Genomic DNA, 22450 nt, shown 5'->3' on the forward strand with positions numbered 1-22450 from the left:
AATATTAATTACAAACTTTAGTTACGTTGATTTTGGCTCACTCCCGAAACTTTATAACTTTTAGGTTTAACTGCCTTCTGGAGGAATTTGTAGACTTGACTTCTTGCATTGTCCCTTCGAAAAGCAAGGGCATGTGTTTTCCATTAGTGGTCTTGATAGAAAAGAGTAGGAAAAGCAATGGACTATCAGCCAAAATTATGATCCGAAGATTGAAGTGCCGATCCTTGTTCCAGTACCACTACCTGCCTGTATGAGGGGAAAAAAACACAGGAAAGGAGGCTTATTATTAATTAAGAAAGCAACCTAGCTTTTTCTCCATGTGATATTAAAATAAGAACATCTAAAGAGCATTGAACAATGGAAATTAAAAAAATGGAAAAAACAAATAAAAGTGAAACCTTGCTTATATTACAAGACTCACAAAAGCTTACATGAGCATCCGCAGCACATTTCCCAACCATGCCGGCCACAACCACTTCTCGGTTCTCCTTTTATTTCTCTCATTTTCCTTTTAGAAAGTTACCAACTGCCACTAACAAGAAGTTAGCAGGAGCAAGGTCACCTACACCCTTTAAGAGGAAATGGGCAGAATTTATGTGCCATATACAGAAGAAAGAACAAATCTTTTTTTAGAAAAGAGAAAAAAACAAGTGAGGATGATAAGTGTTGGTTAAAAGCCTATTTGATTATTTTGAAAGCATTACAGGGATCAATAATCTCAAGAGACTAAGTTGTAATTAATTATTTTCAATTCAATTTGTTCATATGACTGCCATTTGTTCACATTCGGAGGTCAAATTAAGTACGAGAAACAAATTATCAACATCTACCATTCTACATACATTTTCTACCAAAAAGAAAAACCTGAACGCATTCATAACCAGACATAGCTGTATTGACTCTAATGAGGAATAAAAAAATATAGCGGGTAGAAAAGAAACAGAGGTTTGTCATGATGCTGCTATCTGCTAGCAATCTACGGCACCTCCACTTTCCCTCACTGGGGGAGCAGTGCTTTGTGTTTCAATGGCCCGTGTATAGGTCCCATTGACACCAGAGCCAGAGATATTGAGAGAGGACTGGTGAATGCATTCAGTTGATTGAGTACCAAGAAAAGACTCTTTTACTTCCACAGTGATCAGACAAAATGAAAGGCTTTTAAGACAGGTCAAACAAAGCAAATCACCTCCAAAAGATTCTTCATTACTGTATGGAAATATATGGAGTTAAGAATATCATTGCAATATTTATTAGCACTGCGTCTGAGGATAGCTTCAATCAAGCAAAGCAAAGTAGTGTTAGTCCAGTACCAAATATGGCACACTGCTAATGCGGTCTAACTTTCGTTGGATTTTTATGTTCATTGTGTCTCCAAAAGAGCTTCAGATTCACCAGAAGTATCGGGGAAATATAAAATAAAGATTTGCGATTGTACTTTGTTACATATGATGCAGATTGCAGGCTCAATGACTAAAGCAATTTTATCTGGGAAAACGAAACTCACGAATAATGATTATGTCCATCTCTGTTTTTGAAATTTTAATCCATTTTCTTGAGAAACCAAAAAATGGTTCTGATCTGAGGAGAGAAAAAGAAAAAAGAAAAAGAAAGAGAGAAAACAAGCTCCTTCATGCGGAAGCATACTGTATATATGGTGCCAAGGCAGATGCTGTCTTAGTACTAGGTGTTTTTTTTTTTTGCTCATTTCATTTCTTGGTTTAATTAAAGAAAAAACTAAAATACATCAGTTTTTACTGTGAATTGCGTTGTATATTGTTGCAGTGTTTATAATGTTTTTGTTTTCAAGAAAAATAGCCGATCAAAGGAAGACCGGGGTAAATGGTATTTTCACATGATTTAATTGGTTTTATCAAATTTCGTGGGGATAAATCGGTCTTCTTGTATTTTTAACATAAAAAAATAATCTAATTACAAGTTAAAAGATTTAAACTGGAGTGCCGAGGTTTTTTAGTCTTTTTTATTTCTTGATTGAATAATAAAATGATTTAAAAGAAAAATAAAAAATATATATCAAGAGGAATGTTATTTTGTTATGGTTTTTTTAGTTATAATCAATTTTAATAGAAAGCAATTCAGTCTTTTAACAAATACAAATATAATTAAAATTTAAAAAAGGCATGCGTAACACGTGTCAGCGAATGAGAGGTGCTCATGCTCCTTGGAAGATGTGTGCGGCACCTCCCAGTGATCAAACACTGCTTTTAGTGATGACGTTAAAAGCATCACACTGTCTTTTTCATGGTGATTAGGCACGTGTGCATTGAAGATGTTGAAAGCATCACGCCGTCTTTTTCACGGTGATTAAGCACATGTTCACTGAAGAGTAGAGATTGGGTTCCGATGATTTTTTATTATTTTTCTCTTTCTCTTTTCTCTCTCCTCACCTTAAATTCCACACTAATCCTTGTTAAAAACAAATGTATCTTGTAAATTTGTATTAACATCAATTTTAGTCTTTATTCTTTTTGTTGTTGTTTATTTTGCTTTTAAGGCCTTTTGAAGTTGATTTGTCCCTCAACATTTTATTTTAATTAATTCTTATATTCAATTTGGTCCTTAATATTTTGATTGCTATTCTTTTGTTTTTAATCCCTTTATTGATTTTATTTTTCAATTTCATCCCTCTTTATTTTTTCATTTAATCTTTCTATCCAATTTAGTCCTCATTCTTTTGATTGCTATTTGGTTTAGTTTTTTTTTTTTTTTTTTTACTTTTGGATGATTAAGAATTTTGTCGTGATTTTTTGTGTTTTTTTTTAGGGGTAATCTTAATCTCATAACCCATATCACAGATTTCGAATATTATTAGCCCAGTTTTAGTTTGGTCTTTTATGTTAGATCATTTTTTAAATTGATTTTTTTTTTAATTTTATTCTTTGACATTAGGTTATTGTGCCATGAGTTTCGTGATTTTTTTTTATTTTTTATTTTTGTGAGGTTATCCTAGGTCATGGATGAGTAAACCCGGCTTTACTTGTTTTTTTTTTAATTGATTTTTTTTTCAGTTTATTCTTTTATCATTTAGCTTGCTTGAAAGTCAACCTCTATTATTTTATTCAATTTCTTTTGCGCAGGCTTATACCGGTCTCAAAATCAGACTATAAATTTGACGTGCTGACTCGAGTCATATTTTTTTGTCTTTTAAATTTTTTTTTCCAATTCATCCTTTAATGTTTAATTTGCTGATAATTGAGTTTTGAATTTTTTTAATTTTCTCTTTATGTTGTTACCTCGTTCCATTCAATTTTTACTTTGTTATGAAATAAAATTATTTAGATTTTTTAAAAATATTTAAATGGTATCTTTTCATAATATTGACAAGGGTTTATTATTTTTTATTAGTTATTATTATTATTTTTAATTATATTATTAAATTAACCAAGATTAATGAACTATAAAAATATAGACATCATTTTTTTTTCTCCTTTAAACATCCTATAATTATTTGAATTTTGTTTTTATATTAAAAAATATTAATCCAGTCCACAGTGGAATGCATATAGAACGCATACCACCTTCCCCTTTCTAGTATACACTAAAAACAAACACAGTGGGGTGGCTTTAACTTCTGTCATCAAATTCAGGCCTTTAAAGCACATTCTCTGTCTTTTCATTTTCACTTGACGTCGCACTTCATTTGCCGACCGAGAATCCAAGTCAGCACACATCTCACACACACTACATCTGTTTATGCTCCAAATCTCTCCTCTCATAGGGACAAAATTTAACGAGTACATTTTATAATAAAAAATGAAAAAGAAACCAACAAAAAACACAGGCTCCTTTTCTTCGAGTGATTTTGAACATTAGGGTTCGTAAAATAAAATAAAATAAAATATTTAAAAAAATAATCACAAATAATATTTATGACTTACAAATAACATGTGTCACTATCTATTAGAGCCCTCAAAGGTGACATGTGGTTTGGTTTGCTTGTTTTTGGGCAGCTCATGTTATTTATTTCAGTTATATTGATGAATTTTTCGATGTTGGTATGTGGTTGAAATTTTTTTTCATGATATTTGTTGCGTTGTTATTATAGCTTCAGTGTGTTTGCAAGACCTCTTGCTTTTTTTTTTAATTGTAATTTATGAAAGTTTATATTATAATTTTAGAGACTTAAAATATGTTATTTTTAAAAATATTTTCCCTTTTTTTAATGTGCTAAATTAAAAGAACTAGCTTTTCTTCTCCCTCTCGGTCTTTATATAACGCCTCCCCACTGAGCAACATCTCGATAACCCCCCCCCCCCCCCCCCCCCCCTCTCTAATCTTTTTACACACTCTCCCTCTAGGTTCTCTCCAATCAAGTGTGAAGCCATGCCTTATCTGTCAAAAGAAATAATGGCATTGCCTCTAGGTTTACTTGTTTGCTTTATCATAGGAGTAGAGTGTAGTCTTTCCCAGTTAGACAGAATTACTCAGTTACCTGGTCAACCTCCAGTCTGGTTCCAGCAGTATTCAGGTTATGTGACCGTTGATGACAAAAACCAGAAAGCTCTCTTTTACTACTTTGCTGAAGCTGAAATAGACTGTGCTTCTAAGCCTCTTGTTCTCTGGCTAAATGGAGGTCCTAATCCTATACCATCCTACTAATGCTACGCAAAAGATAGATTTTTCTGTCGGGATTTGATTCTCATTTTGTTTCACTGTTGTTTGCAGGGCCAGGTTGCTCTTCTTTGGGAGTTGGGGCATTTTCTGAGAATGGACCTTTTAGACCTGGTGGGGAGGGATTGGTCAAGAACCAATATAGCTGGAATAGAGGTAAATTAAGTGCTCATGTTTATATTACTGTGTGATCCCGGTTTTGTTCTTTGCGTTAAAAAACAATCCACAAAGTGCTGAATTTTAGCTAAATGATCACTTGCTTCGCAGAAGCTAATATGTTGTATTTGGAGACACCAATTGGGGTTGGGTTCTCTTACTCCACCAACACCTCTTCATATGAAGGTGTCGATGACAAGATCACTGGTATGTTTCCACCAAGTTCTTTCAGAGTTTAACAAGTTTAATTGGCTTTTCAAGTCCAAAATGTTGATATTCCTTTCTCATTTTCACGTTGAAATCTTGCTGAAGTAAAGGGAAATAAAGACTGTTTATTCAAAATTTAGAATTACACAAGAAACAGAATTTCTGTACCGAAGATTCAAAGTCAACCTCTTTTCCTTTTGTTTAACCTTTTCTTTCTGTTGTTTTCTCAATTTATTTATTTCTCTGAGTTTTCTTTTCTTTTCTCTCTTTTTTTTTTATCAGTTTTTTTGAATCATATGAGTTCTTTGTAGACAGACGATCGAAAGAAAGAATATTATTGTTATTTCATAATGCCATAGGACTGATAATTTCCTTTTCACTTTACAGATATGCATCGTCAGTACATACTGTGCTTGTTTTCTAGTCGTTTAGATTCTGAGCTGACAAAAGGTCACCTTTACAGACATTTTACCTCTCATTTTGAAGCTGTTTTTGTTTTTGTTATCTATAGCTAGGGACAATCTGGTGTTCTTGCAAAGATGGTTTGTCAAATTCCCACAATACAGAAGCAGAAGTTTGTTCATTACAGGAGAAAGCTATGCTGGTATTGTTTTCATGCTCAAAGCAAACTTTTTTTTCTTCTCTGTCAAAACAGTTTATAAATAAATGAGGATTAATTTAATGCTTCAATTCTGTTCATAATTAGGTCACTATGTGCCCCAGCTGGCAGAACTCATGCTTCAATTCAACAAAAAAGAGAAGTTGTTCAATTTGAAAGGAATTGCTGTGAGTATTAATAAGCAAAAAAAAAAAAAAAATCTCCCTCCATTCTCTGCCAGTAATTCTGTCAAGTTATTCTTTTTTTCAATTGTACTTGTTTTACCAAACCTATTTTACTATTCACAAGGTTTTTTTTTGTTTTTCCTTTTGAGAATTCCATTGTTCTTTTTTATTTTCAATTAATCTTAACCTATAAATTGCAGCTAGGGAATCCAGTTTTAGAGTATTCCACAGACTTCAATTCGAGGGCTGAGTTCTTCTGGTCTCATGGATTGATATCAGATACAACATACAAAATGTTCACTTCAGTCTGTAACTACTCGCGATATGTAAGCGAATACTACAGAGGTTCAGTTTCTCCTCTATGCTCAAGAGTGATGAGTCAAGTGACTAGAGAAACCAGTAGATTTGTTGACAAGTATGATGTTACCCTTGATGTCTGTATATCGTCAGTTCTCTCACAGTCAAAAGTCCTTACTCCCCAGGTAAGCACATTCCATTATTTGTCAACTGCAAAAATTGTTTGAGTTTGGCTTTTCATTGGTGCAGCGAGTCACTAACAGTTGATTTGTTAATTCTGGTCAACAGCAAGTTGGTGACAATGTAGATGTATGTGTGGAAGATGAAACAGTTAATTATCTCAACAGGCCAGATGTGCAGATGGCTCTCCATGCACGTCTTGTTGGAGTCCGTCGATGGGCTGTTTGCAGCAAGTATTTCTCTATCACCAAAATGAGATTTATTAAGCTGTGCTAATGTTAGAGTAGTAAACAAGACACTTCCTGTCTTAGAATTTATCCCACAGAAAAATCAATGACATAACAGAAGCATTTCTCATTTACTTTTTTAGGGTATTTGATAATTTTTCTCTCAATGTTTCAATCTCAGCATTCTTGATTATGAGCTGCTTGACTTGGAGATACCAACAATCACTATTGTGGGCAGACTCATTAAGGCAGGAATCCCAGTCTTGGTTTACAGGTAAGTTACCTCTTACCTTGTCAGTCTGCTATATTCTCCTTGTGAAGTTGGAAAAACGGAATTTTATCAAGGTTGATCATAAAAGTCACAAGACATTTGTGTTTAAAATGCAGTGGAGACCAAGATTCTGTCATTCCACTTACTGGAAGCCGAATATTAGTTCACAGACTGTCTGAGGAATTGGGACTAAAAACCACCGTGCCTTACAGAGTTTGGTTCGAGGGGCAGCAGGTAACTCTCACATTTGAAGATTACAATTTATGAATTTTTTTAACAGGACAGAACTTGATTGGTTTTTTTACCTTCAGGTTGGTGGGTGGACTCAAGTTTATGGTAATATCCTATCCTTTGCCACCATTAGAGGAGCATCCCATGAAGCTCCATTTTCGCAGCCTGAAAGATCGCTTGTGCTGTTCAAGGCATTCCTGGGAGGCCAGCCTCTACCAGAAGCATTCTGATCAGGAGATCACTTCATTACAGAAAATACAGATTCAATTGTAACTTGTAAGTAGAGTTGGATTGCTATTGGAAAAGGCAGTTCTCAAGTACCCGAGAATGAAAATTGCATCGGATTGTTTGTTTCTTTGATTTGTCCATGCTTTTGGAATGTAGAATTTTTTTTTGTAAAGAACTCGAGTACAGAAAGAACCTGCCTATTTTTTGTTTTGAACTTGACTCGGTTAGCTTGACAATCCAAAAAAAAGATCAAACGAAGTCATCCAGAAACAATGATTTACTTGCACATTAAAATGCCTCCCAACAGCATGAATATCTACAGAATTCACATAGAACTGCATGATACAAGTAGAACACAATCCTCAGATCAGGACCATATATAATATAGTCCGAAATGTTGACGATTGAGGCTGTTTGTTATTTTATTCAACATGACAAAAAAAATATCTGTAGTTCTTTAACTGGAAATAGTCATGCATGGTCAAGAAACACTAAGAGATTCTAAAAAGGGAACCTTTAGATTGCTGGGAAACTACAACAGGGGCGTCGAGCTGCATTTTCATACAACTTCAGTGCAAAGCTAGCAAGGGTTTTGATAACATCAGAGAAGCGATCAGGTTCCGTCTTTTATATAGAGTTTCTGCAGAAACAGAGTCGATCGCTTCTCCTGCTTAACGATTTAGTGCTGGAAAAGGTCCTGATACTTTTGCTGGTTTAACAGCTCGTATCCTATTACCGCAATTTATCCAGCAAGCATTTCAATACTCAATCAGTCATTATACTCTTAAATTCTCTACTCAAGTGAAATATCAAAATATGTATTGTTAAGGAAATAATTATTTCCTAATTAATTAATAAAAGGATAAAATTAATGAATTAAACAACTCACGACAATCAATAAATTATTTTAATAATCTAATCAAATGGGAAAATTAAATATTTTTCTATATCTATATAAGTTATATGTAATTTATCAAATTATCAATGACATTATATTTTATTTTAAATTTTTACATGATATTAGATTGGATTCATCAGACTTTGATTTTATTTTAAATTCATTGTTTTTGTCTAATGAGTGAACAATTTTATGTTACGTCATTCATCTTACCACTTTAAAATACTTTATATTTTAGTCTTTTTCATTGTTTACCTAATATTTAATTCAATGTCTATTTTAATAATACAACTTATGATTTATTGATTCATTTTCCTTTAAACCTTAATTGTTCAAAATAGTTTGAATTCTCTCACATTATTATGAAAACCAACATTGTGACATTCCTTTTCTATCTGGAGTATTTACTCCTTCTTTGTTGTTAAATTCAAGTATCAATACTTAAAAGTATGACTAAGAGTTAGATTCATGATGCATGATTGTTTTCTCGTGATGTTTTTATAGATGCAACCATGCAACAAATATTAAGAAGCTTAAATGTTATTATTTTTATGAAACATTTATTTTCACTATAATTTTTTTAAAAAATATATTAAGAAATGATGATATTCACACACGCACACTTTGGTGCTTGGAAAATGTTGGCTTGATTAATTAGAGATCAAGATGAGGTCATGGGTCCACAATCCATATTAACCTATAATAAAGTCATGTGTGAGTGCAGTGATTTGGAGCTAAGCATGGTAGCATTTAAAGAACTCAAATTAGACACTCTGGAAATGACCCGATCAGGACCTATATAGTATTTAGAGAACTACATAAGCTTATTTTTGTTGAATTTCTCTACCATAGCATGACACACACACATATATATATACACACACACATTCATACTTTGGTGCTTGGAAAATGTTGCCTTGATTAGAGATCAAGATGAGGTCATGGGTCCACAATCCATATTAACCTATAATAAAATCATGTGTGAGTGCAATGATTTGGAGCTAAGCATGGGAGCATCCAAAGAACTCAAATTGAACACTTTGGGAATGACCCGATCAGGACCTATATGGTGTTTAGAGAACTACATATTCTTATTTTTGTTGAATTTCTCTGTCGTAACATGTATGTCATACGACATGTGCTAATGGGACCAAAAAAAGAAGTGAGTGAATGGAACCCTGCTTCCTCACCATGCGAGTCCTTGAGAACAATATTTTTAAGGTTTATTTTCAACTAGTGCCTTTAGCTACTTCTTGTTATATCATGAAAGTGAAGGATTGATGTTTGCTACTTTAGCATGTTATCTATGACCTATATGGTGTTTAGAGAACTACATATTCTTATTTTTGTTGAATTTCTTTGTCGTAACATGTATGTCATACGACATGTGCTAATGGAACCAAACAAAGAAGTGAGTGAATGGAACCCTGCTTCCTCACCATGCGAGTCCTTGAGAACAATATTTTTAAGGCTTATTTTCAACTAGTGCCTTTAGCTACTTCTTGTTATATCATGAAAGTGAAGGATTGATGTTTGCTACTTTAACATGTTATCTATGATCATGGTTGATTCAACCTTGCAGGACATTGCTAGAAAACAGTTTATACTTAACTTGATGATATGAGTGAAAATTAAGACTTTTGAATTACATTAAGGTACTATGTTTCATTGTCGACAAATTTTGTTGCTACTAGGTTTGCAGCATAATTACAAGTATAGTGTTAATAGCATGCGAATGAGGTTAGTGAAGCTCTTGTTAAGGGATTTGAGTTAGTAACTTATGTAATTTATTCTAGGCACTACGAGTCACTATATTTTTTAGGTAGATGTCTGTACATTGACTATAACAAGTTACTAGTGTAGAGCTTTCAAAATTATAAAAGATTTGGCGGTCACACTTTTTATTTATTTGTATGAACAATGTTGATAATAAGACGAAATGAGGCGTAAGTTGTGAAATGTCGTCCAAACAATGTGTGAGTGGAAGATATTGGACTTTTTAGATCTATTTTATATTTGAGCATTCATGACTGGGCCAAACCCAAATTGAATGAAAAGGAAAAGAAAACGGATAATTATATTATACAATTTGACATAATAAGGAGATATTTTATATACTAGAGAGAGAGAACCTTTTTACTATCCTTATTTAGTAATGAGAGTTAATTCTCTTAGTAATAACAATTAAAAACTGAAAAAATATTTCTTTTTTGAATTTATGAGTTTTTGAACTCGGATAATAAGTTGAGGGGTTCAAGGTGAGAAAAGATTTGTTGTTACACAAAACACCTCCATCAATATTGATATTGAAGGATTATTGAAGAGTGAAAATTATTCTAACTTGTGTTGTTGTAAGAAAAACCTCAAAATAAACATGTATTTTTAGTAATTTTAGTTATTTCATTATTTTCTTTTTATGTCAAGAAATCTTGAAAATTATATAAAAATTACATAGTTAGGATCTGAAATTGGACCAATAATTAGGCATCGCATGAAAAAATAAGATTTTGAAATTTTTGGGCCATAATTAAAGGGTTAATTGAATGAGAATTTGAAGAAAAAGGGTTAATTTGAATTAATTTGACTAAAATTCAAATAAAATAAGATTTAAGGATGAGTTTGGAACAAATAGCCAAGTTAGAAAATTAAATAAAGGCTTAACTGAAAAACAAAATTGAAATTAGGAGTCAATTGACTTAAAAATAGAAAATTGAAGAACCAGGGACTGAAATGGAAGCCTTGAAGAAATCAGAAGGCCTAAGGTAACTCGGTCAGGGGCGAAATTGAAAGAAATTAAGGAAAGAAGACAAAAATTGAACAATAATAAGAAATTGAAAGACCAGGGACCAAGGAGCAAAATGAGTTGAAATGGAGGGACTATGATGAAATTTGATCTAATTGAATTGAAAGAGGCCTAATTCTGTTGGAGGAGCAAAAACAACGTTGTTTCACTTTAAATGAAACGGTGTGTTTTACTTAAAGGGGGAAGAACATGCTGATGAAGATAGGAAGGAAACAACGATGTTCTATTCATGGCATTTGCAGATTTCTGGGCAGAAAATGAAGGAAGAAACAGTTGATCCTCGTGCGACATTGGAGCCTAGTTTTGATCCCGACTGATTCTCTTGGTGGCACAAAAACAAGAGAAACATGTTCTCTGATATGTTGGCTACAATCACGATACAAGAAATCAGGCTTTGACTCTTAGAATCCATTACAGATTTCATGCCAAACATGCTCACTTAATCAGCCTCTCTCCAAGACTAGCAGCTATTCTTTCCATTTTGATGCAAGATTGAACTTTCAAAATTTGATCCTATCTCCACAAATATAACAAGGAACGTGTTCTCTGATATGTTATCTATAATCACGATACAAGAAATCATGCTTTAACTCTCAAAATCCACTACAGATTTTGTGCCCAACATGCTCACTCAATCAGCCTCCCTTCAATACCAGCAACCAACCTTCCCATTTTGATGCAAGATTTAGATTTCAAAATCTAATCCTCTCTCCATGAGTCAAAGAAATAGCAATCAATGGCTAATAACTAGGTTGATTCCAAGATTATCTACAAAGATTGGATGTTAATAAAAACAGTGATCCATTTCCTTTCCAAGAAAGATTGAGCTTATCTATAAAAGGATAGCAACAAGCCAAACCAGGGAGTGGACAAGGTCAAGAGAAAAAAAGAGTGAGCAAGAAACAAAAGTAGTTTGATAGTATCAATAAGCACAAAGGTAGTTGCATAGCTTGTTCCTATAAGTCCAGTTCAAAGTTCACTCTAAAAGGATTAGTCTTACAAAACCAGGCTCAACTATTTTTGTATGATGATATTGTTCTTTATAATAAACCTTCATATAAAGGATATTTGATTCATAAGTTCTTTTCTTTTCTTGATCTTGATGTATGAATATGTGAGATTTTATACTTGATTTCATTAATCAGGATCGCTGTAATCCGAAAACAATCTTCTATATACTGTTAAGGAAACTTAGTAATATGCAGGGTTAGCTTGTAAGAAACTGCAGTTTTAAGGGAAGAAAAAAATAAAAAAAATAAAAGAACAATTTGAATTCGAGTTACTAGAAAGTGGGTCAACAATCTCTTCCTTTAAATATTCATGTTCTTCCCATTTTGCGGCGCTAGGAAAAATAGAAAGTTATGAAAAAGAAATAAACAAGAACGGAATGGATGCTGGGCAAATTCTCAGAAATTAATTAGTTTTATCTTCAGAAATGAATATGGGCTACTACACTAATTTTATTGGACTAGGCTTATAAGGATATCTAATTGGGCTTGTTGAGCCCGTTTATTTTACGGGTTGTTTTGTATTCCGATTCTAGGCCTTTGTGTGTAAAGTGGGCTGACTTTTTCTTCTTCTTTTGGTATGGGCTTCTAGTTGTGCGCTCACAAATACTTTATATGAACTTGCATGGGCCAATGGATTGATTTGTTTCATTTAAATTAGTGTGGATTTTGACTAAGTAGTAGATTAATCTCTGTGTGTGTGTGTGTGTATTATTTTTTAAAATTTTCTTGTTTGTTTTATTAAATTTTTTTTTATGGAATCATTTTGCTAATTTTTTTACCTTAATTTACCTTTTTTTTATTATTTTGATAAATCTTTTATTTTAGGACCGATATCAAAAGTTTTCTTTTTGCCTTTTTTTAGAATTGATTCTACATTTTAATAATCAAATCAAGTATCTCTTGTTTTTAGAATCGATGTAAAAACTATTCTATATAATAATAAATAAACAAACTAAAAAAATATTAGGATAATTAATGACAATTAAAAAATAATAATTTAAAGGTAACACCATTCTTTTCTTAAATATAATTAACTCTTTACCTGAATTTCTAGAATTAATGTTAATTTTTAGAATCTTTAATTTTTTCTAATTATTAGATAATAACTCTAATTTTTTTAAGATATATTTTTTTAGCCCAGCTGAGATGTTTATTGAAATACAACATGTATAATTTTGTTGACATGTAAAGCAATTTAATTTCAACATGGATGAATTTTTGTTTTAGTTTAAAAGATAGGTCCAATCAACTTTGCTTTGCTTATGCTATCAATATATATTGTTCTTCACTTGTGAAATATTTCCCAATCACGCATGTCGCACCTAATCCTATCTCTGCCAGACTGTAAATGATAAAAAAAACAAAAAAAAGTTCAAAAATGAAAAAAACAAAAATCGAGGTGAAGCACCTTGGGTTATACCCCATGTCTTTAGTATTAGGTAATAATTTCTGGAAAAAACAATCATGAACTTGCTTGGCCTGTTAAGAAAACATCCTAGCTCTGCCAGACTGCCTCTGTTTACAGTAATTACAATTTGCAACTAACATTATTACTCATTTACAAATAATAATAATAATAATGTAAGAATCAATACAGAATTGGTATTGATTGCATTAATGGATTTTTCGAACGAAAATAATGCCCTTAATCTGCGACTCTAGTTAAACCTGCTTTTAGAATGCTGGGAAACTACAACTGGTGCTTCAACCTGCATTTTCAAACAACTGAGCTCCAGAGCTAGTATTGGTTTTGATAGCATTACAGATATGCTCAAGTTCTGTCCCTCATCCAGGAGTTCTCTACTACTGGGTTCCACAGTTTTCAATTTAAGCTGGCTCTGTGACTCTTCAGTGTCGTGCTTTGGTGGTGAAGATGGCCCTGACACTTTTGCTGCCTGCACTGCTCGTACTCTACCAGCAAAATCGTTAAATCAAAATGTGTCAGATTCGAAATCAATCGCTGATGTTGTCCTCTACAAATTTTTGCTATGAATTTATTTCAGAAGTGAAGTGATCGTTTTATATACACTCATAGGAGCTGAATGTATGTGACGGTATGCTCTGGAGTTCTCCAGTCCTTGAGAAAAAACATGAGTGCATTACTTTTAGGATGATCAGAGCAACTGGAATCCAACAGAATTGGGTTACAGGCATGATTTTGTTCTTACTGGATAAGGACCTGCTAAGGTACTTTCTGTGCTCTCTCCAAAATAAATCCAAGAAGTTAAACAATTGCAAGAGTAGGAAGGTATACCTGCATTCAATACTGCAAGTATATTTCAAAAGATTGGGGTTATACTCTGTACGTCCGCTGCAATTTCACAACATATAGAGAATATAAGATGCCGTACGCATAATGCATGGTGATTGTTTAAACACCAATTCAGATGAAAATTTACCTAAAACTTGGTAGTGACATTTTGATTGCTGGCCCCTTCCATTTGTCAAATTTTACCCCAGGAACTATCATCAAGAAGTCCATAACCAGGCATTAGATTAATCAGAAACATGATAACAAAACTTAAATATAAGAAAACCAAAAAAGGAAAATGGGATATCAGTTATGCGAAGACAGTGAATTCCCTTTCCTCTCATATTTAGTCAAGCTCTGGGAGCAAGTAAGCTTCCAAGAGGACCTACAAGCTCTTATACGTAGTACACCACTGCCAACAAAAGGAAAGTAAGCTTCCTCTCATATTTTTTTCTTAATTTCCTAGGTGCCAGGAGGAACTCAAAGACTTGTGAGGAGAATAATGTTACCGGACAAGAAGTGGTTAATTTCCTAGTTGAATCATTGTCTAACCTTGAGGCTTCTATAACCCTGGCCCATTTTCCTGAATATGAGCAGAAGCTAGCTATGGGAAGGATCAAACTAACAAGTTAGCAAGAAAGACTGAACAGAACAAACCAGCCTATGACAAGAGTGCTTCACTCAGACGAAGCCTCCAAGCTCACTTGTATGATACATCCATGCAGAACACACAACCGAGAGAAATTCTTAATGCTACTGCAAAGATCAAGCAAGTACTCAACTTGACGAGAAAAATTGAATCAGTTTTGAAAAACTCATGACAATGACAAGATCTTTGCGCAAAGAGGGTTGTTTACTGAAAAACAACTAACTTGTACTAACAACAGCTAATTATAATGTTTGTCGTAGCTAGAAACAATTATTAGTGTAACATACTCACCAGAAGTTGTAAGTTTGATGTTGCAGATATCAGTTGCGGAAGGACCATTAGTTTCAGTTACTAGAACATCCATGCAATCCTTCGTACTCGAACTTGCAGTGCCCAAACCAATCATGTCTAGAAAGCCATTAAATTTGCTCTTTCTTCGCCTAGGAATTGCTGTGATTTTCTGTTTCAAAAGAGCACGTTATAAAACATAAAACAAGCTTCACATTTGCTGAAACATTGATGTAAGCTTCTCATGGAATTTGCAATACCATGCGTTCTTGCATCAGTTTGATTAAGTGAAGGTATAACCATAACCCATCATAGAAGATAATTTATGGAACAACTGAATGCTTTCCTAAATTGGGGGTAGCACAATCCTAAGCAATATAATCAAAGAGGGGGCTATTTTAAGTATAATTCACTGTCATAAACTAGCATATACACCGGATGATTAGTACAGAGCAATCAAATGATCAAAATTTTGAATTTTCTGCACACCGAGGAAGGATTTTTTAAAAATGAAATAAAATTCACTAGATCAAGGACCAATTTTTTCCTAATTTTCTTTATTTTTTACACTGAAATTGGAAGTTTAATTGCTCAAGATATGTGCACAGAACAAAAATCACCTTGGAAAACTTGGCAACTTGACTAGGAAGCCCCACATCCTGCAAGAGAACGTGAAAGAAAGATCAGAAATATGTAAAAAATTCCTTTCAATTGCCTCCAGTTCAGGGGCACAAAAGCATCATAATCATGCATAATGTCCCAATGTCAACTCGTCAGAGCTGAATCAGTTATAGCTTCGGGGAGTATGCAAGCCACTAAGTTTTATCTAGGACGTGTTCTACAAAAACAAAGAGAAAGAAAGAACAATTTGCATCTGGATGTGTATCCTGTATATAATTTTGGTTCGTTTGGCTTCAAAAATCTGTGTCAATATCTCACTCTAGTAATAGAGGCCAGTATCCTTTTCAAACTACTCAAACCATAAGGCAACACCTTGATGGAACTCATTTATATTAAATGTTAAAATTCAGAACTGCACAAAAAATTTGTTGACCTCCCACCTTTCGTCCATGATCACAAGCATCGCCACTGTTGACAAGCACCCTGGCTGCCCATCTGTCGAAACAAGAAAGAAAAGGTCTGCTAAAAGGATTCAAATTGCGTTGATAGCTTCCAAGATATAAAGACTTCAGACTATACTAGAAAAGTGGGGGGGAAAGCAAACTGCTAACATCTTGAATAGTCTTTAGGCTCACTGTGTCGAAAGCCAGGTGGTTCAGTTCAGGTTGAAAAACATGTCTCTGCTTTTGTTATATTAGATTGCTACTGAACATCAAAGCACAGCAACCTGACCGGTTGCTTAGGCCACTTGAAGAAAAAATATAAAACAATTGTGATGCCTTTAGTTGATTCCTCTAATAATATTGTTAATGCACTAGAAGGGAAATGCATGTTTCAAAGTTGACTGGCCCAATATAGCTTAAAAAGTTGATATGATTGCCTCTATGGAATTGAGATGGAAAGACCCAAATCAAGTTTCATCAGCTCTGGGACTTGCTACTTTTTTTCTAGTAAAAAAGATTCCCTGTCCACAATCATTTACAATTCATCATTATAAACAAGAATAGATAGGTCGTTAAACTTACGCACAAGATGTTGGGGGGTTCCACACAATTCCCGCAATCACCACAAGCTGCAGAAAAGGGAAAAAAGGGAAAAGAAAAGGGAAAATTTTCTGTCATTTCTGATAGTGCACAACGAATCAACTACATGCCTACTTCTTTTCTTTTTTAGCTCATTAAGTCATGCCATAGAACCTCATCAAAAACCCCAGCTGGACTGTCTTCATAGCTAGCTAGAAAAAAACCTCCAAGGGTGTATCTGCAGTGCAGAAATGTGAGTTAACAGTAAAAATTGGAATCCTGAACCCCACCCCTGTCCCTTCAAAGTTCAAACAACAGTTGCAAAAAATAAACATTACCCAAATGCTTCAACTAATCTGAACTCTTTCGGAATGGATGCTCGAGCAATTTTGGATTTAACAAGGTGAAGTTGGTACAAGGCTCTGAAATGGAAATCATATCATCAAACAACATTCATGAATGGGAATGATGTTAATCATAACAGTCATCATCACAGAAAAGACCAAACAAACACTAAATTAAGACTTGTAGTATCCTTGCCTGCCTTTAAATATCCAAGGAGGCTTGCCATACCCTAAGGAACATTTTGTTTGTGCAGCTGCCATGACTTCAGATACGCTCGAAGCAACCAAGATTTGGAGATGCCAATGATCGAATTGAACTGCACGAAAAATATGGCTAAGGAAATTCTTTTATTTGATTGAAATGAAATTCTAAAAACCATAAAAAAAAAAAATCTGAGCTAAAATAGGACTGCATTGCCCTGAGCGTCATGTACAGTATACAATTATAGAAGATAAATCTTTACATACATGGCAGGCACAGACATGTAAACTGTCCAAATGTTAAACAGAGAACGTACTTATTTCCTTAGTCAACTCGAAGAAATTAAATTCAAGTTCTGGTCAATTAAAGATACTTGGCTTTAAATAGACCTCAATGAGCGTACTCAAGCAGCTAAATCTTTCCACCTTGTTTAAACGGCCTTTGTTTTTCATAATCCTCCATATTTTATGACAATTCACGAAATTAATTCAAAAACATTAGCAATTCAGTAAACGAACATGCAGAGATACTGCATGTAACTAAAAAAGCTGAAATCATATAAACAAAATTACATACTAAAAAAAGAAAGTGAAGAGACTGAAGAAACACAGAATAAGTAAAACCCACCTTCCCTTAATTACTTGATGAGGTGTGGAGTGAAGAAAACAGAGACACGGGGAGAGTCCAGCTTAGAGGTAGGGATTTCAGTGCAGTTTGTGTGTGAGAGTGTGAGTCTCACAGACTTTAAGGAGAGAAAGAGAGGGTATGAGGTAAGCAATCAGCAGTAGCAGAAGAAGTGGATCGGATCTTATCCATTCATTAATAATGAGCATTTTTTGGCGCCAACAGAGTTTAACCAACTCCATGGCCTGTCGCTGTTTTAACTCAAACCACTTGTAATGCTGGTTTGCTTCTTTTCTTGATCCAATAACTCTGTTTCTCTCTTTGCTTACACGGTATAGTGACGCAACCACGTGGGTTCATGTCTCACCATTTCCTTCTTTGTAACTAAATTAGGTTAATGATAATGCTATGATGCGAGTTGGATAAAAATAAAAATTGGACATCAAAAAAATTCATATGACAAAAAAAAAAAAAAAAACACTCCAAGTATCTAGGGATAAAGGCAACTTGAACATGTAATATCATAGTTTGGATTTAAAAAATAATAATTAAGATGATATTAAAAAAAAAAATTAAGATGATAATATATTTGATTAACCCCGATTAATCCAGGTTAATCTGTAAACTTGTGAACTGGATCAATTAATTATGATAACAAATCAATCATAAATGAACCAAATCAAAATATATTATAAAATCCAATTCAAAATAAATCAAATATTTTAAAAAAATAAATTCAATATGGCATCTTGTTTTCAAAAATATTAAAATTGTAACATCGGATTGACTCAGGCTTCACAGCTTAACCCACCAAACCTCTAACTCTATCATGAACTCCATTGAGTTTAATAATTTAATTATTTTAAACTATATTTTAATTGATTATATAATAACAAAAAAAAAGTTAAATAATGAAATTGAAAGGAAAAAATTGAATAACAAAAAAAAAGTCTAGGCACGCGGGCTGGCTTAGGTTTTCTAGAACGCCTAGGTTCGTGCATCATGGCCTTTTTTTTTTTTTTCAAGGTGTAGATGACTTGTTATCCAATTAAGATAGACGAAACATCATTTATTATGGCTATGGTTTTTTTGGCCAGAAAATTTGATTTTTCACTTGTTGAGACATAGAAATACCTAATGAATACTCGTACAACATATAAAAATCAATTTAACTACCCAAGAAACACAAAAAAAAAGTTCCAAAAGACAAAATCAAATAAAGAAATTTTTTTTCTCTTCCACTTGATTTGTTTTTTTAAGTAATATAAAAGTTTAAAACAACTACCATTCAACTTTTCTCATTAAATAAAACTCATTAACACAAAAAAAATTTACAAGTTTCATCACTAAAAAGTGAAGAAACAAACATTTCTCTCTCTCTCTTTGCTATTTTCCAACGAGTTTATCTATCATATTTCTAATTCATGATCTAAAAGTACATAAAATAATTTTTAAGTTCACAACAAAAATTATTGTTAATTTTGAATGAGCTATATATCTTCTTCATGCTTTACTTTCTAGTCTTTTATCTTTTAATTTGGTATTTTATCCATAATTTCAAGTAAGATTTTATTTAATTAGGTTAGAGGAGTTAAATTGAAAAGGAAAAAAAATAAAATAAAAATAAAATAGTTGGTTTGGACAGTGAAACCGACTCATCTCTTTTAATTGTTTTGTTAATCACAGCTATGTAACATTTTGAAGCTTTACGAATTGTTGGACGTAAATATACATACTCGATAAAATACTTTTATTTTTCAATTAAGCCAGCCATTTCTTAATCAATTAATATTATATTTTTTTAATTAAAATAAATCAAACTATATTTGAATGTACAACTTTATAATAGCCTGTTTCTAGAAAAAAAAAACATTTAATATTGTCCGTACTTTATTAAAAAAAAAGTTAAAAAGCATGATGAGAGTTTCAACATAACTCTACACATAGTTTATTATGAATTGCTATAATAAAATTAGTTTTTTACTTTTGAGTGGAAAAAACTTAAGCCTTGAAACTAAAGGTTTATTGGTCTTTTTTATTAGCTCATTAATCATTAAAAAATTGTTTAGAGATGTATATATCTTTTCTATTTTTTTTAATAGTAAAATACTTTCACTTACAAAGTCAACAAAATTTATAACCAGGATTTTCTTGATTTTTTATAAACTTCTTGACAGTAAAAATATTTTTTTACCCATGTGATAAAAAATTTGTTGAACCGCTAGGCAAGGGTGTTTATGTTTTTTCCATTATTCATATATGATGAAAACATGCTTTTAACCTTAGAAAAGACAATTAAATAAGTTTTGTCTAGGAAGGTATTTTGGTATTTTTCACATGGGTATTTTTATAATTAAAAGGTTCAGGAGAGTGTTTTAGTATTTTTCACATTTTCTTTTTATTTTTTTAATTTCAGTCCTTATTCTTTTAATTTTTTATTTTGTTTTTATTTTTTTATAGAAGTATTTTTTTTCAATTTAGTTCTTTAATTACAATTTCTCATATGTTTTTTTCATTGCAGTTCTTATTTTTTTAATTTTTAATTTTTAATTTTATTCATTTTATATATTTTTTATTAAATAATAAATAATAGTTATACAGTGAATATTCAAAATTGAATTGCATTTAAAAAAATTCATGATAGATAATATAAATAATATATAGATATCAAAAAATCACTAGTGAATTGCTACTATACCAAAACGCCAATATTTCACCTACCAACCTCAAATTACTGAGGTTTCGTCATGGTTGTACTTGCCCCGTGCGCGCACTAATTCTGCTATTATTCTATTAAGTTTAGTATTATTGTCCTGAAATAAAATTATTTCGAAGGATTAATCCATTGTGTTTCACTCAACCAAACATTCTATGTTGCAAAGCAATCTTTACTCGGAAACTGTCAATTAAAATATTTTAATTACATGTTAATTTTGCAAATGCATCATTTTTTATATGAATGAGCTACTTATGACCCGATTGGGATAAATTTAATTTTTCTATGTTGCAAAAGTTGGTAAAAAATTCTCAATGATTTTTTCTTCGAATTTCTATTTTATAATTTAGCAATAAACGCAATTATAAATGCAGAAAACGTTACTACCACCATACATGTGAGATTAAAATGTGTATTTGGTATCATGATGTAAAATATATTTTTTTTAATATATTAAAATATTTTTTTTCATAAAAACTTCAAAATTATCAGAAAATACTAGAAAACACTCATTTAATATTTTTTTCATGTCAAATATGTTTCTGAAACGCATCCAAATATAATTTCAAACGTAAAAATAAACGAATTTTGAAATGATAAAAGTTATGTCTTTTAGATAGATGATCTAATTGCTTTGTTAGCATTGCGGTTTAGACAATTTTCAATATACTCTTTTTTGAAAGATTGAAAATTAATATATTTTTCTGGTTTTTTACATTATTTTAACCTATTCAACAATAACAATATCATTAAAAATTATTCAAAAGCATCAATTTCAACTCAAATGCAATTTAATTTAAAACTCGTCTAAACCACAATACTAAATATATATTTAGAGAGGAGGAATAAATAACTATATCTCTTACCACTTTTTACCCAATTTGATTAAATAACTAATCAAGTTGCAAAAGCAACCGTGAGGAAGTTTCCTATCAACAGCATCACAAGGTGGCATGGAACCCAAAAGAGCATAATCACGCATGAGATAATCTTCTATTTGGGTGCTTGTGGAGGCCTGATGTCCCCACATTGCTAAATAATATGCGTGTTAAGTGTTATTTCTAAAGGTTAGCACACCTTAATAAAATCATCATGGGGTTGTTAAGCGTGAGCCCCTTTCCTGAGAGAGAAAATCTTTCAGATTTGCAGCTTTACCTGCATTAGATACCCTCAAACGTGGCAGCTCACAAAGCCTCGCCTTTAGGCTTTAGACATTCGTACTTTAACCCCACCATGTAATAATACTAGAATAGTACTCTTAGGAAAATTCCTATCATCATTTGCAAGCTGATGACCTTGTATAAACTATTGTCATGCCATGATTGGTTAATCATGCACTTGCAAGAAATAATTTAGTTTAGATAATTGGTAACCAATAAATAAATTGGATTTTTTTTTTGAAAAATAATATACTTGGGTAAATTTTTTTAAAAGAATGACATGAGTTGAAAAAGTATTTGTAAAATAACACAGTTTGAACATAACCGTGTTTGTAAATATAAATTCTATACACAATCGTTATTCCCATTGAATATTAATTCTAAAGATCTAATAGCCAAAAGATAAAATTCAAGATCAAATGATTAAGAAAGTGAGATGACAAGAAAAAGAAATGAGAAAGAAAAAATAGGTTACCAAGGATACACTAAGGATCTGTTTTTGACATATTTGATATCATTAGAAAAACTTCTATAAGAGAATTCTAACTATACCTTAAAAAATCATTAAATAAGATCGTAATTAACCCTAAATTAATCCCAAATAAAATCGCTAACCAATTACGACATCGTTTGATAATCTTTCAAGGTTTGAT

At 32.3% G+C, this 22450-nt stretch overlaps 2 protein-coding genes across 12 annotated transcripts; one reads left to right on the forward strand and one right to left on the reverse strand.

Annotated features, from left to right (window-relative positions):
• Positions 1-4280: 4280 nt before the first annotated feature.
• On the forward strand, positions 4281-7423 carry LOC7482817 (serine carboxypeptidase-like 45). The gene is made up of 10 exons (XM_002297836.4): positions 4281-4591; positions 4684-4785; positions 4897-4992; positions 5504-5596; positions 5699-5778; positions 5976-6257; positions 6361-6485; positions 6661-6753; positions 6867-6984; positions 7062-7423. The coding sequence occupies exons 1-10, from the start codon at positions 4342-4344 to the stop codon at positions 7209-7211; spliced, it is 1389 nt and encodes a 462-aa protein (XP_002297872.4). The 5' UTR covers positions 4281-4341; the 3' UTR covers positions 7212-7423.
• Positions 7424-13314: 5891 nt separating this feature from the next.
• On the reverse strand, positions 13315-18243 carry LOC7482818 (protein NEOXANTHIN-DEFICIENT 1). Of its 11 annotated transcripts, none has more exons than XM_024593088.2 (11): positions 17925-18225; positions 17292-17412; positions 17090-17173; positions 16926-16989; positions 16755-16801; positions 16170-16224; positions 15729-15767; positions 15112-15280; positions 14320-14383; positions 14175-14186; positions 13315-13831 (listed from the first exon to the last, which is right to left on the reverse strand). In XM_024593088.2, exons 2-11 carry the CDS (start codon positions 17354-17356, stop codon positions 13579-13581), a joined length of 852 nt encoding a protein of 283 aa, XP_024448856.1. In that variant the 5' UTR covers positions 17357-17412; positions 17925-18225; the 3' UTR covers positions 13315-13578. The 11 variants fall into 11 exon arrangements, with proteins under 11 accessions (XP_024448856.1, XP_024448847.1, XP_024448844.1 ...); XM_024593079.2 differs by having other exon boundaries at positions 14175-14231; positions 17325-17412; positions 17925-18215; XM_024593076.2 differs by having other exon boundaries at positions 14175-14231; positions 17292-17429; positions 17925-18215.
• Positions 18244-22450: the final 4207 nt, after the last annotated feature.

Source organism: Populus trichocarpa, chromosome 1, assembly GCF_000002775.5.
Source record: "Populus trichocarpa isolate Nisqually-1 chromosome 1, P.trichocarpa_v4.1, whole genome shotgun sequence".
NCBI lineage: Eukaryota > Viridiplantae > Streptophyta > Magnoliopsida > Malpighiales > Salicaceae > Populus > Populus trichocarpa.

Coding starts and splice junctions, on each gene's coding strand:
- LOC7482817 (XM_002297836.4), top strand. CDS start 4,342: ATGCCTTATCTGTCAAAAGAAATAATGGCATTGCCTCTAGGTTTACTT. Junction 4,786..4,896: donor CCAATATAGCTGGAATAGAG/GTAAATTAAGTG, acceptor CTTGCTTCGCAG/AAGCTAATATGTTGTATTTG. Junction 6,754..6,866: donor ATCCCAGTCTTGGTTTACAG/GTAAGTTACCTC, acceptor TTTAAAATGCAG/TGGAGACCAAGATTCTGTCA.
- LOC7482818 (XM_024593076.2), bottom strand. CDS start 17,356: ATGGCAGCTGCACAAACAAAATGTTCCTTAGGGTATGGCAAGCCTCCT. Junction 17,174..17,291: donor CCTTGGATATTTAAAGGCAG/GCAAGGATACTA, acceptor TTTCCATTTCAG/AGCCTTGTACCAACTTCACC. Junction 15,768..16,169: donor CTTGTGATCATGGACGAAAG/GTGGGAGGTCAA, acceptor GTTCTCTTGCAG/GATGTGGGGCTTCCTAGTCA.